This window comes from Hypomesus nipponensis, chromosome 2 (genome assembly GCF_054491055.1).
Source record: "Hypomesus nipponensis isolate SF chromosome 2, ASM5449105v1, whole genome shotgun sequence".
In the NCBI taxonomy this organism is placed as follows: domain Eukaryota; kingdom Metazoa; phylum Chordata; class Actinopteri; order Osmeriformes; family Osmeridae; genus Hypomesus; species Hypomesus nipponensis.
In genome coordinates this window covers 8,353,709-8,372,977 of record NC_140362.1, presented here as the reverse complement: position 1 = coordinate 8,372,977, position 19,269 = coordinate 8,353,709, and the positions used below count along the sequence as shown (strand labels likewise).

Sequence of the window (19,269 nt, the reverse complement as noted above, 5' to 3'; positions counted from 1 at the left end):
CGCTCATTTTGAAGATGACGTCAGAGGGCAATACGGAGCCGTATTGACCTCTGAGGAGGGCAATACGCATCTGGCATGATAACCCATTAGCCAATCAGAAAGCTCAGACCGTCGTTGCCATATAATAATTATTGTTATCTGTAATTTAGGAAGTTTTAGTATTAGGGTTAGTATAGTCGATTATTTATTGCTATCTGTATATTTAGGACATTTAAATTATGTAAGCCCAGCTTAGATGTAAATTATGTTCTGTGTACTTATATGTTATGTTATGCCAGGTGCTTGCGTTGTCTTGTCTTAAGAATTTCAGTGCCCAGTCTGATCTTGTGTTGTTCTGTGTACCTGACAAATAAAAGACTTGAATTTGAACAAAAATAACTTAACACAGTGTGTCTTTTTACAGTTTATTTGTTACCATTCGTAGTGTTGATCAGCAGATAAATAGTTCGCCAAAGACTTTGAACTTCATAGACGTTGAACACTCTTTAGGCTTCAAATCAGCTAACGTAGTTAAGCAATGGAGTACGCTGGGGTTGAAAAGTTACCGGACTACTTGCGGAGTGCTACGAAAGACGTGAATCTGAGGCAAAAAGTCAACTTCCCTTGACAGCGCTCAGTTATTCATAGCAACGGTCTGTTATTAAAGCAATATAGTACGAGTGCGAGTGGGGTTGTTGAGGAATATACCAAGGGTGGTGTTCGGCCGTAGCCACAAGGCCGGAGGCCAAGTGGCGTAGGTAACAACAACTCTCTCGTCCAATCAGAAACAGCTATTTAAGTCGACACATATAATATACACATGTATATAAAACAATTGTTTTATAACAAAAGATAATTGACCGCAAAACGTTGGGAAGCCACATTCAAGTGAATGGGGAATTCTACAGCATTAAGAACAGCCATGTAATAAATAAAAATAACCATGCAGATTTCTATAGTCAGTGAAGTCATTAAGGTGAGTCTATTTGGTATAATGTTAAAGCATGGATCCAAATATGTTAAGTTAGTTACCTTTTATTTTGCTTGCCCACTCAAAGTGTTAGGCGAAATCATAGTTCCAGAGCCAGGATACTAGTTTATAAGAGTAGCTGTCACATATTCAACAACATGTTGTTTCTACTTAAACAGCAGAAATGAACCTAATAGAAAACAGAGCTGGAATACAGGAAAATAAACAACCATGTTGCCTCTGCAAATAGATCACCACAAGCCACACCAAATGGCCCAATTAAGAAGCATGGATTCCCACAAGCAGATCATTGATCAATCAATGACCCATCCATTTAGTACACAGCGGTAGCCTGAAATGGTTTGTGTGGACTGAGAATCCACTTCATCTGCACAAGAACGATCTAGTGTTAAACGCAACAGATAAACAAGAACAATTTTGAACATTTGACCTGCTTTCAGATACTTTTACAGTTTTTCTCAATTGCTAGAACACAATTCATGAAACCTTGCTCCATTTCCCAAAACAAAAAACCTAATCTTCAAGCACTATTTACAAAACCTCTGACTCTTGCAAAATGAACACTTTTACCTGTGCTCAAAATCAAACACTGTTTTCAAATCATAAACAAAGTGAACAAAATGATATACACTATCAAGCAGTCAGTAAACAATACACCAAAAAATAGAAAACACATTGTTCAAAACATACAGTTCTCAGGAAGTTTTTTTATCTTGAAACAAATATAATATTTATCCATCATTGTCTTTTGATGAACGAAAACAAGTTCTATCATAGTAGCTAAAAATGTATCAGAAATTACTACTCTGCTTTGCTCTTTGCAATTGTTTGGTTCTTCCTCCTCCTTGTACCCCTATTTTTACAGTGCTGTACCCTAAATCTCACAAACTTGTCCTTTGTCTCTGTAATACTGTAATTCTTGTTCTTTGTTGATATGAACCTGCAAGCCGTCAATCTATTGAGCAGTCAGTACTGTTACTGTAACAAATGGAAAGCACAATGTTCAGGGCCATACAATTTGTGCATTGTACAGTATGCAGTAGGGGAAAAAATCGATTCACATTTGAATAGCGATTCAGTCTGCTCGCTATTATAATAAAAATATATATAATAAAAAATGTATTCACATAAATTTGTGAATCTATTTTTTTAATGATTTTTATTTTATAAATATACACTGAACAAAATTATAAACGCAACACTTTCGTTTTTGCCCCCATTTTTCATAAGCTGAACTCAAAGATCTAAGACTTTCTATGAACATAAAAGGCCTATTTCTCTCAAATATTGGGCCTCATTCACCAAATGTCACGAACAAATTTGTTCTCAAACCCCACTTACGCAGTTTTCACGAAGATTCTGGCATTCACCAATGTTTTCTTATTTGGGATTTGTTCTTAGGTAAGAACAGAATTTACGCACACCCAAGAGCACTCTTACGCACAATTGAGAGCTGACATGTTTGCGCAAAATAAATAGTTATACCTTTTTTGTCCGTTCTAATTTAAAATTGAATATTTCTCTCCTTTATAATTTTCCAACTAATCATTTTCATAATTGTACACTTTTTTTTGTTTTTTTGTTTTAATAAATACACACTACACTTACACTTCTGCTCCTTTGTAATGCACTTGGAATTTCCATTGTGTATGAATTGTGCTAGGCCTATATAAACACAGTATTTTACAATCGTTAAGAAAGTTTTTTCAATACCACAGTGAGCACAACATCTGTCTGTGTAGGCTGTACAATTAACACATTTATTGTTGCTTTGACACAAAATGCATAGAGTAAACACAAATTTTAAATGCTTGAACTTCTTTTACACACAAGCTCAACCAAGACCAAAACACTTGATTTTTACTGCCCAATTTACCAATGCTTTCACACTGTCAGCAAAACAGATAACATCATGTTCAAAACCTAAATTATTGGCTAAAGTCAAAGTGAACAGCTGTTTATATTGTGAATTGAAACTAAAATATATCCCCTGTATTTTATTCTAATGCTACTGAGAAACAGCTTAAGTTAGGCAAATACTGTACATCACAGCTGATTCCCAACTAGGAAACACTCAGGTGTTAAGGTTCTTTCAATTGCATGACCATATGGTGTAGACAGTAAAGAGAACCTCTTTGGGCTGATCTGGTGTGGGGAAAAGAACGATATAGAGCAACAAAAGAAAGTTAGAATACAGTAATGCCTGCACAAGGGGGAGGAAGACAAGTACCAGGACACGGGAGAGGAGTGGGACAAGGGAGAGGGAGACAGATACCAGGACAAGGGAGAGGAAGACAAGTACCAGGACAAGGGAGAGGAGTGGGAAAAGGGCAAGCGAGAGGAAGACAAATACCAGGCCAAGGGAGAGGGAGAGGAGTTAGAATGTGTGGTGGCACTCAGAGAAGGGCAAGAGCTCGGGTAATACTGTAAATGGAAGCTATATTGCAAATTTCTTGTCCTGCTGCAAATGAAGCCTTTACTGCAGCAATTATGTTATGTCTTTTTTTTTCAATACAGTAACTGTACATTCTATAAAGCTACTTTGAGATGGGTCATTCAAAAAACTGTAAACTAGCCTTGCTTTGCCTTCAATTCAAATAAATTATGTTAACAGGGAACTTTGCCATCAAATAATAAGTGACTTATCACTGTATTTATAGACCCAAAGTAGGCTTATTCCGTACACTAGGACTATACCACACAATGGCGTATTTATTGCTGCTGCAAAATGTTGCAGATCCTTCCCTGAGGAGGGATCACATCTTCCTTGACCATACCGATTTATTTGCAGAGAGACGAGTAGGATACCAAGAGCAGTCCTCATGGATATTTGTAACAGTCAAAAAAACAGTCAGTGTTTTTGCTTAAGAATTCAGATTTAAGTTAAACCATTTCTCAACCACATGAACTAGGAGTGTCAAAATAATGTATAACTGTTGAAGATGTATGCATTCATGCTGCACAGCCTTTATTTAGTTCATTGTCATCTCAAGTTATTAAAAATTTATTCTTTATTCAAAATAAACCTTCAAACGTCAATAGCTTTTTGGTCATGTGACCTATAATCCTCAAATTAATTTCAGTGTTCACTGACTATGCATACATGTTGCACAGCCTTTAGGTTTTTCATTTCTATCTCACATTATTTGAAGCACATTTTTGAAAATGTACAACCACCATCTCAGAGGCTTTTTCCCCATAGGGATTTTGCCTGCATATAATACAATAAAAACAAGGATTTTACATTATACCATGGAACTGATCTTTGGAGTCTTCTTTCACATGCTCTATACTTTTATGTGTTTAGCATGCGATATGCTCAGTCTTTTTTCATGTTTGACGAGATTACCATCCTCCATTGAAGTGAAAAGTACACACGTGTTGGTTCACAGGAAGAGCTTCATCCATGCTTGTACTGTTCAACAAAATTGCAAAGCAATATGTGACATACTCCTTCAGTCCTTTGTCTTGCATCCTTTTCCCAAATCCCTGTGAGACAGCTTTTACAATGTGGGCAGAGCAAAGGTGTAAAACTGTGAACTTATGAAGGTCACTGTTGATTTTTGGAATTTCTATGACAATATGGGCTCTTTCAAGATAGGCATATATAGTTTCCTGTTAAAGGACAGCAGCACCCTATCCATCAGAGCCCAACTGTAGTCTATCTCTACCTGTCGTTCTCTGCACGATGTGAACCCAGAGACTTTTCTGACTGTTTCCATCAACCAACATGTTAATGTTAGTATAGGATGTTCATCAGTGATAAGCTCAGAGATGGGGACAGGTGGCTTATCTTTTCCCATACCTAGCAGTACAAGGGCATGGTACAGAACCCTTTTGATTTGGGATCTTTGACACAACACCACCAGTAGCGTCAACATGGAGAGTAACTGGTGTGGGTTGTTTAAGATGCTCTACCATTATATTTATTCCTACATCCATGTACATATGGACTCCAAATGGGTCCACCTGCAGGTGCTGAATATGACCACCAAAAGAAACATTGCCGCTGCACTGCTTCATAATTTTCTGTGTGAGCCTCAGCTCCAGCAGGACATCATTATGAGGTCTCATACTTTTTTGTACTTGAAATAATTTTCAGAACATCTTTTGCAAGACTCCTGATGATATTACCACCATATAGTTCATCTTTTGGAGTCTTCCTGAGCTGCTGATAGTTGTAGTTGCTCACACCTTTGTGGATCGATCTGGCAGTTTTACCTCTTCTCGGGAAGCTCGCATACCGACATTTTCTTTCCTTTTTTACACGAGTGACTTCTCCTAATCTCAGCACTTTGATGGTTATGCTTTTTTTGTTGTGATTATGGGCTATTGTTTTCTCCTGAACACATACATGGCTCTGCATGTCTTAAGTGTGCAAACTGCAGATACATGCAGGTATAGGGACATTCTTTTACAGTAGTGTGTAGCTTTAGACTGGGACAAAATTGCCCTGCCGTTTTTTCTCAGACCGGCCCACGACAATCGGTCGGACTCTGAGCCACTGCATCTGACACAAGAAACAGTGGGAGAGGGGTGGAGCCTGTTAAGCAGTAGCGGAGCCAGAGGGGTGTCAAGGGTGGCACTGGACACCCCTGACATCCGATTGGCCACCCCAAAATTGTATTTGCAATTGGAAATTTGATGCTGATTGACATCTAATTTGACCTCATTAGAGAGAGGCATTTATTTTGCTGCGTTGCGGTGCATTATTCAAATCGAAGAGAGAAGTTTGTTGCCAGATACAGAAGAATAAGAAGAACAGCCAGCAGAATAGAGAGTATTTCCACAGCTCCACAAGCTCTTTTCGCGATTGACAAAGGCATAATATTTGAAGTAAGTTTTAAGGTTTGGATTGGGTTTAGGTTTCCAGATTTTTTTTTACGAATGTTCATTTGCCGAGCTGTGTAAGTTAATGTTAGAAGTTCGACTCCAATAACAGACAAACTGAGACAGTCAGTAGGGTATACAGTGACTTGCTAAAGTAGGCGAATGGCTAGTAGACCCAGTGAAATGTTATAGGCTAGCTAGCTCCAGCTAAATAACGCTAGCATTGCTAACATTACTAATTCAACTTTGGTAGTGTAACCAAGCTCTTTGTAAGTTCGTTTTAGATCTAATTGTATATGATCTTTTGGACAATAAGACACAAACACGGTCTCTTTTCATAACTTGTGTTTTACCACTGCTCTTCTTGACATCGCTCTTCAAACAGCCCTCACTGATTTCACATATGCTTTCAGCATCAAGTCTATGGCAACTCCCGAGGGACAAAATACCCTTGTCCGTTATGTTGTAGAAATTTTGGTCATATGCATATATGTGTGTGTATGAAATCTATAATCTTCTATGTTCATTGGTAAGAGACAGGAAGTCTGGGTGACCTGAGAGTTCTTGTCACTTGGGGGGGAAGAGACAGTTGGTCTAAGGACAATGTGGGTTTGGTTGTATTGTTCTGGTCACCTTTGATGAGATAGATAAATGGATCAAGCTGCCCTGACTCTTCCTGTTTCATAGGTGATGTTAATTAAGTTCTTGTTTGAAGATGGTCACACAAAGGACAGTCGACCATTTGACTGGTCAACCCCTGTGGCTTTATTATCTACTGCTCTGGAGAGAGCTGTGACAACAAAGAACCTTGGGACTCTTGGTGAGGATGTCTTGTTTCAAGCTGTCACTAAGTTGAGTGAGCCAATCACAGAGTTTGCTATATTGATTGATTGACCTTACAGAATGCCATTGATCTAAAGTTTATATAAGGTTGAGCATGTGTGATAGTCTCTATCACTCTTACGAACGATCTGTGTGGATGACACCTCCTTCGTTAATGACTGATCAACAAAGCTTTGTTTAAACATGTAATCGTATAGTCTTAATAAATTAAATTGCAACCGCCATCTTCGACTATGTTCAATCTACACAGTCCAGCAAGAATTTTCTTTCACAGTTATCACATAGAAAGGTCTTCTATAGTAGGCTATCCTCAGGATTTGCAAACTATCCATCCATCCATCATCTGCCGCTTGTCCAGGGATCGGGTCGCGGGGGCAGCGACCTAAGCAGGGAGGCCCAGACTTCCCTCTCCCCGGCCACTTCCACCAGCTCTTCCTGGGGGACCCCGAGGCGTTCCCAGGCCAGCCGAGAGACATAGTCCCTCCAGCGTGTCCTGGGTCTTCCCCGGGGCCTCTTCCCAGTGGGACGTGCCCGGAACACCTCACCAGGGAGGCGTCCAGGAGGCATCCTAATCAGATGCCCGAGCCACTTCAGCTGGCTCCTCTCGACGCGGAGGAGCAGCGGTTCTACTCTGAGCCCCTCCCGGATGACCAAGCTTTTCTCACCCTATCTCTAAGGGAGAGCCCTGACACCCTGCGGAGAAAGCTCATTTCGGCCGCTTGTATTCGCGATCTCGTTCTTTCGGTCACTACCCATAGTTCGTGACCATAGGTGAGGGTAGGAACGTAGATCGACTGATAAATAGAGAACTTCGCCTTTCGACTCAGCTCCTTCTTCACCACGACGGACCGATGCAGAGCCCGCATCACTGCGGACGCCGCACCGATCCGCCTGTCGACCTCGCGCTCCATTCTTCCCTCGCTCGTGAACAAGACCCCGAGATACTTGAACTCCTCCGCTTGGTTCAGGATCTCCTCCCATGGCCTCAGATTTGGAGGTGCTGATTCGCATCCCAGCCACTTCACATTCGGTTGCGAACCGCTCCAGTGAGAGCTGAAGGTCGCGGCCCGATGAAGCCAACAGGACCACATCATCTGCAAAAAGCAGAGACCCGATCTTGAGGTCACCAAACCGGACCCCCTCAACACCCTGGCTACGCCTAGAAATTCTGTCCATATAGGTAATGAACAGAATCGGTGACATAAGGCAGCCCTGGCGGAGTCCAAACTTTTTGGATTTGCAAACTAGCTAAACTTATACTACATCTAAAATAGTTGTGTAGACATAACAATGGATTCTGCCACTAAATGAATGACTTGGCTTAATTTCTGGACATACTATCCACAACCGAAGTGTGTTACACAATGCTGTAAGATCGCTTGGTACCCAGAATGCCCTGCGGAAAGCTGAAAATCTACTAAGTTAAAGGCATTAGCTTAGTTAATTAAACATTGTTTGGAGTGTTGTGTTCGTTCTGTTTTGAAATGTGTAATGCTATGGTCTTTAGAGAATTTGAGTGTTCACCCTGATTGGGAATGTTGTCTAGTTAGATGGCAAATCTAGTTGTCTAGTTAGATGTCTAGTTAGATGGTAATAATCAATTGTGGGCATTGGTCCGCTTAACGTTAACCGGCGCAACAGTAACGTTGTTTGCTTTCAAAGTACGTCTTGTATTCCAATGCGGTATATACTCCGATTTACAAACACAAAATGCTCATTCTGTATTCATGTGGCTTATTTTCCGAAAACTACAGTAATCAGATAGACGAGAGATCGGTTCCCAACAGTAACATTGTGTTTACATCTGTGTTAGTAGGTATAATAAATAATACCTCCACTGTGTACTAGCTTGTACACTAACATTCTAAAATTATACATCCAAAGGGTTTCTTATCACACAGATTTGATTTTGTCTTGATTTGCCAATTCCAAAACGTTTCTTTGCTATTAGTTAACATAATATATATGAACATAAATATTATACTGTAAATTTGTAATGTTGTTGGGCAGGCCATTTCTGCTTGATTTCTGCTACCTGTCAAGTCAAATTGCTGTGTTTTTTAGGGTGTGTAAATTCACTTTTTTTGTAAATAAACTATTCACTGTGTTATTTCTGTAACACATAAATGCTATTATAAATCCCTGCTTGAGCTTTTTTTCCTAAAAATACTTTGGATGTTCCAGCACTTATAGAGACTATTATACTGTATATATTAATGAAAACAGTGACCCAAGACTCTGGACTCTTTGGACCCCCTGTAGCCTTGGCCACCCCTTGGACACCCCATGTATAAAACTCTAGTTCCGCCACTGCTGTTAAGAGAAGTGATTGGGATATCCCAGTGTTAGCATATAGAAAGAACCAATGCCGTCCCTGGTTCAGGGGCCGGTCAATGGGTAATTTATTATTCTTTTTATTACATTTTTATTTTACACCGGCCCAAAAGGTGCCTCAGCCAGCCGGTTATTTGCCCGGTATGACAGATTACAGGTCCAGGCCTATTTGATTTTACAGTTGGCCTTTGGGTTTTACACCTGACTCCACTTCCTTGGAGTAGAAGAGTTTGGATATGTCACTGTCATTGACACAAATTGTGATTAGATAAGAGAAAGTCTCAGCTTCCAAATGGTCATGTATAAATGTACCTTCTTAGCAGTTAAACATGGCTTTGAAATGTACAGGTAAAATGACCAAAAAGCTATTGAAGTTTGAAATATTCAAAAATTAATCTAAAAAAGTGTGTGGTGAAAATGAACTAAATAAAGGCTGTGCAACATGTATGCCTAGTCAGTGAACACTGAAATGAATTTGAGGATTATAGGTCACATGACCTTAAAAGCTATTGACATTTTAAGGTTTATTTTGAATAAAGAATACATTTTTAATAACTTGAGATGAAAATGAACAAAATAAAGGCTGTGCAGCATGAATGCATACATCTTCAACAGTTTAACATTATTTTGACACTCCTAGTGCACGTGGTTGAGAAGCTATTGACTTTTGAAACGTGTAATTTGTTGATGGTCCCTAAACATACGCGTTGTCTAGGCAGCCAAAAGCATTGGCTAAGCGGCCGGTCGAAGCGGTGCTAACACCGTTAAAATAACATAATACTGAGCGTCAGAATATCTGTTGAATATCGAACTTCAAACCAACTTTATCACGGTCATTCACCAGCCTAAAATATAATACAATCAAATCAGCTCTGTCCATGACTGCACCTTTAGAATGCTCTGGGTATATGTGCCCCACACTACCCGCAATATAGTTAAGCAACATCGTTATCCCCAAAATAGCATTTCGTGGGAAAGATTTCTTTTTTTCTTTTCGGATGTCATGTCTAGGGCTCCGTACAAAACTGCCTGCACATTGCAAATGTACAAAAAAAAGTATACAATTATGACAACTGGTTCAACTATTGTGCATGCAATTGCATCTGTTATGAACTAAATGTTTAGATGTTTGTGGTGGTAAGACAATTTAACAGAGAACCAATATAGTACATTTTGATCAACGTAACATAAGCAATTTATAACAGCAGACAAATGAAGGCTACATAATTATTTGCATGAATGTAGGCTATACAGCATTGGCAATTTGTCTAGAATAGATGTGGAGGTTGAACAAGTAGGCCCTATTTTAGATATGACAGAGAATTTCAATTGTGATCCGAGAAAAACAGGTACCAAAACCACTGAGAAGAACTGTCATCACCAGCTGCATCACGGACACTGCACAATCTATCTCTAATTCCAGAAATCTGTGTGTCACCATCATGGGCACAATGCCCTATCTATAATTCCAGGATGTTGTGTGTGTGTGTGCCACCAATTTTATCACAGAGACTATGCACTATCTATACTTCAAGGAATCTGTATTTGTGTGTTTCACTGTCATCTTAATCACCGACTGCATCAGGGGCACTGTGCACTAGTCCAACTATATGACAACTAATTGAATATGCTGTTATCTGTATATATCATAAGTATTTAATTTGTCTTGTGCTTGTGTGTATTTGTGTGTTTTAATAAAACAGTCAAGCTCTCATAATGTATTGTTACTAACACACCCCTTTGTGTCTGCTGTCAACATTACCATGGCTTTCCCCATAATATAGCCTTGTGGTGTTGTTTGCAATTTTCCCTCTCAGGTTATCTTTCCAATCCCATTATCACGCTGAATCATCAGCTAGCCATTGAGAGACCTCTGAATACTGAAAAATCTTCACAGACTAAGAATACTGGCAGCCCAGAGTCATTTACAGTGGACTATACAGATCAGATCATATCTCCAAACGTCAGACTGTTGCTGACACAGCAACTTAATCTGCCCAGGAAACCTCACATGAAGGGTAGCAGTGGCCTACCCAAACACCCAACCAGCACAACACAGCTCAACACAGCAACAACAACAAAAAGGCGTGACATCATACAACACAACAACATGTCACACATAACGATGGATTGTAGCAACGATCAAGCAAAAAATGAAACCATTGATATTTCTTACGTGCGTTTCCCAAACTTGCTCGTAAGAAGTAGGCTAATCTATGCGCTTTCTAGAGTTAAGAATTTTCAAGAGACTAGCTACGATGTCTTTGGGAACGGCCCGTAAAACTAAGATTCGTCCTACGATGGATTCTACGATCAATTTAGGCTTACGATGCTTTCGGGAAACGCAGCCCTAGCTTGTTCAGACTCTCTATAGGTTGAAAGAAGGGAGCTGTGTTTGTGAGAGTGCTCTGCTGGGGAGCCACAACTGAGATCAAGCACCTGAGGGGCAGGATAATTCCCTCCATTCCCTTGCAGATAGAGTATAATTACACAGACAAATTGTAATCCTGATTAGCCCCAACACCACTGGTTTACATAATCACATTCACCCGCAGTCTTCCTCATCATGCTTAGAATTCCCCCTAGATTACGGTCTCATCCACCAGACCTGATTACCTCCAATTACCTCTTAGTGATCACTCTCCAACTTCTGCTCTGTGTCAAGGCTCGATGGCTCAAGTCCAGACCCTTCTAAGCCCTACCATTTGACAGCTGAAATTGTACTTTGGTAAAGTAATGCAACGGAAAGTTGTTTTGATAACCAAGTTACATTTTCTGCTTCCAGGTGTCTTCCAGGTGTAAAGTGTACCTTCTGTAGTACAATTCCAAAGGAAAATGTGTGTTGGTACACGCACAAATATGAGCATAGTGCAACATTGTGAACAACATTGTGGTAATTCTAACCAGAGAATTAGACAGCAAACTAAACCTATTTGGCACATATTGGATACAACTGTGCAAGTCCGTTCAGATCTCCTTGGGTGTCTTGGGTACACAGCAGAACTTAGGTTGGGAAATGAGACGGGGACAATATGTGATCATATTGGTCAAAATGGTGGCCTGAACCTTGCTATTGTTTCATCACTATCCATGGGAGATCTGGCCTGATCACCAGTATGTGAAATCTACCCAAGTGAGGTGGCAGTGTACTGGCAGAGTCAGTGGAAGGCTGTTTCATGTTGCCTTTGCTCTCTTTCGCAAAGAGGGCCAAACGCCCCACCCCTTGAGCCTATTAAGGAGTTGAACTGACGGGATTGGCTGTGCCCCCAAGGTCTGACATTGACACAATGTGGGTGGTGATGAAACAGCATTGTGCCCCTGCAGCACCACACTCACCGAGTGCAACACATTTCATCCATCCCTACTTAGATAGACATAAAAATAAATGCATATGAGTTATGCACAAGCTAAAGACACCAAAACTCAAGCACAAAGAAACACAGACACCCTCATGAATCAGGACATAGTTAAGTGTGTCTATGATGAATCTTGTACATTGGCCTGTGCTGGGTAAAGGGATGTTCTATTGCTAATATTATGCTTAATATTGTACAGTGTCATGAAATTATGTCAAGTGAAGCCTTCAATAAAGGTCTGTTGTTTTCAGTAAGCATGCATATTAAAGTGTGTAGTAAATACTGCACAGTGGCTAGTGTTTGTGCAACAATTAGTTCAAGGCATTTTCCAAAACTGAATGATGCGGTTAGATTGAAAGGTGTCTCAGATTTATAAAGATTGCCATACATTATGCATTGAGAGCCATTTATTTCCAAGCACTCAATAACTGCAGGGAGAATATATGACCTCACTAACAGGTTATATTGTTATTTAGACAAATTGATAGTCCAATAGTACAAGCAAGCCACTGGAATACTAACTAGCAAACCTATTAAAATCAAACACCTGCATGCACTGGCCAGACCTATAAACACGACAGGACAAATTTGTTTTCAAATGGGAATTGATGAAACTCTTAAAGACGACCCAGCTGCATTTGGGGGGGAAAAAACGAATTCTTACAGTAAATGGACAGGCTGTAAACATATAATTAGGCTACTGTAGCATTCGTGATATACCAAAAGGAAAAACAAAACTGCAGTACCATCTCGCCAGTAACTGTTTACATGTTACTAAGAAAAGCAGCTCATGTAGGTTATTTTGGATGAGTGTACTGCAAGAATATCTATTGAGCCTCTGCTAAGAAATACGTCCCCGAAGCTACAAAACCCTTGCATTTTGCGCACGTTTATAAATGCAAGCAGCAATCTATTTCGATTTCGGACCAGCATCAAATAAAGAAATACTGCAATGACGTACCTCTTACACAAGTGAACATCATCGAAAATATGAGGTTCCAAAATAAAATTCCAGTTCTAATCCTCATTGTTTTAGCTTGAACTAAGTCTGTCCTGCCACATCTAACGGATCTACTGTTAACAATTTCCTTTAGATCAATACATCCAGCGTAGTATCCGCCACTATAGGTTACTTTCATATTTAGAACATTAATGTATGTGGTAAGTCTTCCTTGTCCCGAGACAGCGAGCTTCGGTGCTAAGTCTGGTGTGAGAACGCTGCTAGAAAGTGAGCAGTGATTTTAGAATAAAAGCAACCTTGATGAGGACTCAACCATCTCTCCAAGAGGGGCATCAAGTAGCCTACTATCCCAGGCGTGTTCTTGCTATTTCTTCGTCCATCTCACCCTATCCTTTCCTTGCCATTGGAGAGGTGCGTTTGACTAGTCTTATTGATTGATCAGTAAACTAAAGCAACGTAATTCAAAGCAATGCATAATTCAAGGCATGTGCCAGCGACATATCATGAAGTGTATAAGCTGACAAGTTGTCAGCATGCAACACAAGGCTATGACATGACTGTAAATAAAAAAGGGAACACATATAAGCTAATGGTAATTATGGTTTAAGGACATTGGGGGTAGGACAGGCTACTGACTTGACTGGCAAAAAGAAATCGCCGACAAGGCAACACCACTCTAATTTTGGGTATTTAACGAGTGGGATATTGATATTGATGGAATCCACGTTCGCAATTGAAAGATGAGATGATGGCAACCAATGCTGAACCCGTAGGTCTCTTATGCCATCTGCAGTAGGGGTGGGCGAATCTATCTTGAAGTATTGATACTTTTGATACGGATGTTATAAAAGGATCGATCCTCACAAACATCATAGTATCAACATTTTTTAAGTGATTTTATCCATTTAGCATGAAATGTAGCCTGATGTTTGTAATGTTTAAAATATGATTTGAAGCTAATACTATTCCCTCCAATCTCGTGCACCCCAGCTAACAAAATGACGTCCCCAGGACGTCCCCTGAACGTCCCCGAATGTTATCAGGACGTCGCAAGGGAACGTCCCCGGGACGTCCATCTAACGTCCTCATAACATTTGGGGGACGTTCAGGGGACGTTTGTCTGCGACGTCATGCGGACGTTCCCTTGCGACATCCTGATAACTTTCGCATACCAAATGCAGAATCAATTTCTCAACCTTAACTTATTGTCACATTTATGCATTTAATGGATATTTTTGTATGCAAAGTATAAAATGCACATTAGCCTATAGTGCACAACTAAACTGAATGTGTTCACTTAAACTCAACAAGGTAATTCAACTTCAACTTTAAGGATAACAGGCTGCTGCTAAGTATTGTGTATTGTAACCTATTATGTGTATGCTTGTAGAAGAAAAAACACGATTTACAGTATAAAGAAACACTTTATTCAAATGCATTTTAAAAGCCTGAATTAATTTTCTTATATTTTAATTGTGTCAACCCCTTCTCATCCTCTCCCTACTCCTCCTCCTCGTCCTCCACCAGTTCGTCCGGAATCAACACCTGCAATATGAATTAGCTACAGTTAGACAGCAGATCAAATGCAAAGAACATTAAGTGGAAGTGTATTTTATCCATATGCTCCTGGAGTTATTTTTAGGACTGTAACAAGTGAAATGGAAAGCTTCCCTGACCTTTGTCCGACGTAGCAATGTAGCATATCATTATGCTACTTTTCTTGCAAAACGTCTTGGTTTATTGTAGCTCTAGTCTAGAGATAACTGTCCAAAAGTAGCTTGCTACTCTACAATAGAGCTAACGCTACTTGACTTGCTATAGCTGTAGCCTTCACCTGTCCAAAAGTAGCTTCGGCTGTTTTGTATTTTCTGTATCCTTACGGTGCGTTCACACTGCAGCGGGGCGGGCAGAGCGGGGCGTCGGCTTCCCATTCATTTTCAATGAAACCAGGCGTTGACGCCCGCGTAGGGCATTGTGGGAAGGTGAGCGGGGCGTTGCCGCTCGCGTAGGGTATTGTGGGAAGGCGAGCGGGGCGGCGAAAGTTGGATTTTCTCAACTTTATGTAAATGAGGAGCGTGAAAACGCTAGCGTTGGCCAATTGGGTTGGTTTCTTGTTTCTTGTAACGTAGCAACTGTTTGTCATGGTAAACATTTCTAGGTTTGACAAGTTCAAGATGGAAGAGCAACTCATCGTATGTGTGTCTACGCACTCAGTCTTGTTTTATACGCCTCTGTACGATTAAAGAGACGTTAACAAAACATGTATAACTGGCACAGGGTTGCCGAGGTTGTGATGTCCCTGGTGTGTTAAATTCAGTCTCGTCACTTTAGCTAGCTACAGTACGTAACTTAGCTTTCTTCTGTGCTAGCCGCATACCACTAGTCTAGCTACAGTAGTCTAGTTTACCCGGCACACGATTGACATTCAACGTTGAAATGCTGGTTGGCAGTCACTCGCTAGCCATACAGTAAATGTGTAGTGGCCAAAACCGAGCGAATGTTAATTTGAAGTTCTGTACAGTACTGTAGCCTATAGCCTAGTTAACACGATCATGCAACATCTCGTCAGCGTATCTGATTCCTTGCATAATGTCGTGTAAAAGCTGTATTTTGATCAAGACAGGAGCACCTATATATCAATAATGATCGCTATTGTAGATACATGAACCCAAGTCTGCGCACTTGTCCATTACACCGTTTTACACAAACTACAACAGTGACCTTACTAGAGAACTACAACTCTGTATTAACTTTTTTAACACGCCCCCGAGCGTGGAGCACTGTGGGAAGGCCAGCGGTGCAGAGCGGTAAAAAAGTCTGCAGTGTGAACGCACCGTTAAGACACTACACCACTAGTGTGTAGGCATCCGATTTAGAGCTTGTCCGACGTAGCAACAGTAACTAGAGATCATGCGCGTCTGAGTCCGTAACCAGGACAACAATGACGCCAAGTGGCAATGACCATAGATATATATGGCAATGACAGCCAACTGTCATTATGATAGCTACTTTTCTTGAAAAACGTCTTGGTTTATTGTAGCTCTAGTCTAACTGTCCAAAAGTAGCTTGCTACTCTACAATAGAGCTAACGCTACTTGACAAGCTAGAGCTGTAGCCTTCACCTGTCCAAAAGTAGCTTCAGCTGTTTTGTATTTTCTGTATCCTTATGTAAATTAACTAAACCACTGGTTGGGACGCCCTGAGTTCTTTTTACTATACTTACTATTTAGAATAAAATATGACCTTTAATTCAACAAAAATACATGTTGTTTACTATAAGCATGTCACTTGGTGGGAAATACATACAAGTTACTATCTTCCTACCACAGTCACTTGAAAACAAAAAGAAAATATAGCTGCAAGCAGCGATGCGGGTTCCTCCGCAAAATGGCAAAATATTATAAAAATGTACATTGTAGAAGGTCAAGAGTTGGACAACAAGAGAGCAAAACTACTTCACATTGGGCCAACTACAATAGTCTGAATGGGGATTCTAACTCATGAGCACAAGGTTACAAGGCAGACTCTCTATCCTCTCTGCTACACACCAACTGTTGAGAATGTATGAGTAAAAAGGACAAAGAATTAGCTTTTGTCAGCTTTGGGACAAAGGTTAAGAAGCGGTTCACATTTCAAAGTGGAATTGCATGAAATTGCGCATGGTATTTCATAATGATGTCATCCTGTTTAATAGCCTGGCTGCCAGCCCAACTTCTCCCCGCCCACAAAAAAATTTGGTCGGGAAGTTGGGTCTGGAGGGTCTTGTATTGGGGAACAACTACAGAAAACCAGAATCTGGGCGTACCAATGAAATTGCCAGGGCGGGCTTTTTACGATGATGGACAGATGATCAACAGTAACGTAATCACCCACGTCACAAAAGAGCGCTTAAGTTGAATTTGTTTTGAACAAACAACATATTAAGTTGCTCTGATTGGTTGTAGGTCTATCCAATTGAGCGAAGAGGCATTTGTTTTCCAGTCTCGTTTGAAACACGCCCCGTAGTCAAAGCGCAACGGAGAGTTCTCAGACTCATATTCTGACTAGAATTATGAGTATGACAACGTCAGGCTACCTGTTTAACTAAATAGATATTCAAATTTAAGACAGGCTAAAAGACTGCGGCTGGATTCAAACCTGCAACCTTATACTTTGCAGGTCACTGTCCCAGTCCATTGAGCTATTCTCAGTGTTATATTGTCATGTTCAGTTACTGTGTAAAAAAGTACGCTGTTTCTTCTGTTGTAAGAGTTGTTAGATTCAGGCAAAGTTTAAACTACTCAAATTCAACGTGAAATTGTTGATGGTACTTCAGAGTGATGTCATCTTGAACCCAATAAGGTTTGAAAAACATCAGTCAAAATGATATTTGATTTATTGACACAAAGATATTGAGGCAATGTGTACATTTACATAAATACACCCCTTTCAAACATTTTGTATCACATTTCTCATTCCATTTCACCCTATAAAAAAATACACCTGCCCGTACACTATCCTAATCCATGCCGTTTACCTCCCTCCCAGCGCAAGTCACGCCTAAGCAGAAATGCTGTAGCGGACGCATGAGGTTTAGATGACGACCAAAAATTGCCTCTCACAGTCAAAACACATTGCTCTCAACACTGTTTCCAGAATTTCTAAAAGATGGCTTGAAGACCGCTTTCCAGGACCACAGTCAACTTACGATCAAGCCTCATAGGCAAAAGGTTCATGGCACAGCCCACGATCAACTCCTTGCGGACATTGATGTACAATGGCCGACTCTCACTTCCCATTAAACCACACAACATGCACTCTCAGGGTGACCAACAAGATTATTTCAACTAACAAATGACATTACAAACATCTAACTGAACGAATGCAACAACTGAAAACCCTTGCATAGTTGTTGAAACCAAACTATTTTCCACAAGTCTTGGCGTTTTTTGACATGCCACACTGCATGCTGGGTACCCAAGAGCGCTGACGCTGATGATCTAGCTGTGCTCCGACTGCGTGATATGACGAGATGCTAGTGAAGTGCTAAGGTCTCGGAGTCTCCTGAAATGGAACGTGTCTTTCTGCCTTGAAGCTGCGTGCGCATCATCATCAAGACCCCATGTATATGGGAAGATAACATCCAAGCTAACAATTTCTCCAAATCTGACTGCAGCTTTGTATACCATATGTACTGTGTTATAGTTGTTTGAGTTAAACAACTTGCTTAATGAATTAAATGGCTGTTAAATGTCAAATCCAACTATAAATGTATAAAGAGTTCCAATCAAATCTGAATTATTTTGAAACCTAAAGGTTTAAAAGACAACCTTTGCCTAAATTGACATGCACCAACTCAGAGAACTGAGTGTCAACATCCATTTAGTCCACATTTAGTCTCTATTTTGTACTCTACACTTAAGGCATGAATATGTTTAACTTAATGTCTGCACCTCTCTGTCACCAACTGTCTCTGGAGTGGGGGGTGGGGGCTTCACAGGGTGTCTACAGGTGTAAACAAGTTAAATTTAAGACCTTTTGATAACACTTCCAATTAAAATTAAAGACCAAATGTACGATGGAAATATACAGTAATCTTCCCAAACACTGATGTCTGTTCAATATGAACAGTATGGTAAAATGACAACAATCGGTTGAGTTTAAGAACATTGACTAAATGTGTGTAATGTGAAAGGATAGCACAAAAATGTAATTGCTGTCCTAAATTATATTTTTTATTACACAATGGTGGAGCAGAAACTAGCAATTCCATGAATCCCATGGAAACAAAGGCAAATGTGTGAGATGTACTGATGTGGAGCACAAATCATCCAAGAAGCAGTACTTCTCTTGAGTGGTTTTTATTCAGATGACTAATCAATGGATTCAAGTCAAAAGTCAATAACTTGAACTGGTTTCATTACTTAAGACACTAAAAGTCAGCAGCTTGGCATGCTGTGACATGGAAAGTCTTAAACATTTAGACTTTCATCAAA

The 19,269-nt window shown here is 40.2% G+C and overlaps 1 protein-coding gene across 1 annotated transcript in view; it reads right to left on the bottom strand.

Annotated features, from left to right (window-relative positions):
- Nucleotides 1-13,472, bottom strand: part of LOC146300657 (CUB and sushi domain-containing protein 3-like) — a 238,536-nt gene extending 225,064 nt beyond the window's left edge. The window contains exon 1 of the mRNA XM_084709773.1: nt 13,295-13,472. Within this exon, the coding sequence (XP_084565899.1) occupies nt 13,295-13,472 (178 nt within the window). The remainder of the gene's footprint in view (nt 1-13,294) is intronic.
- Nucleotides 13,473-19,269: the final 5,797 nt, after the last annotated feature.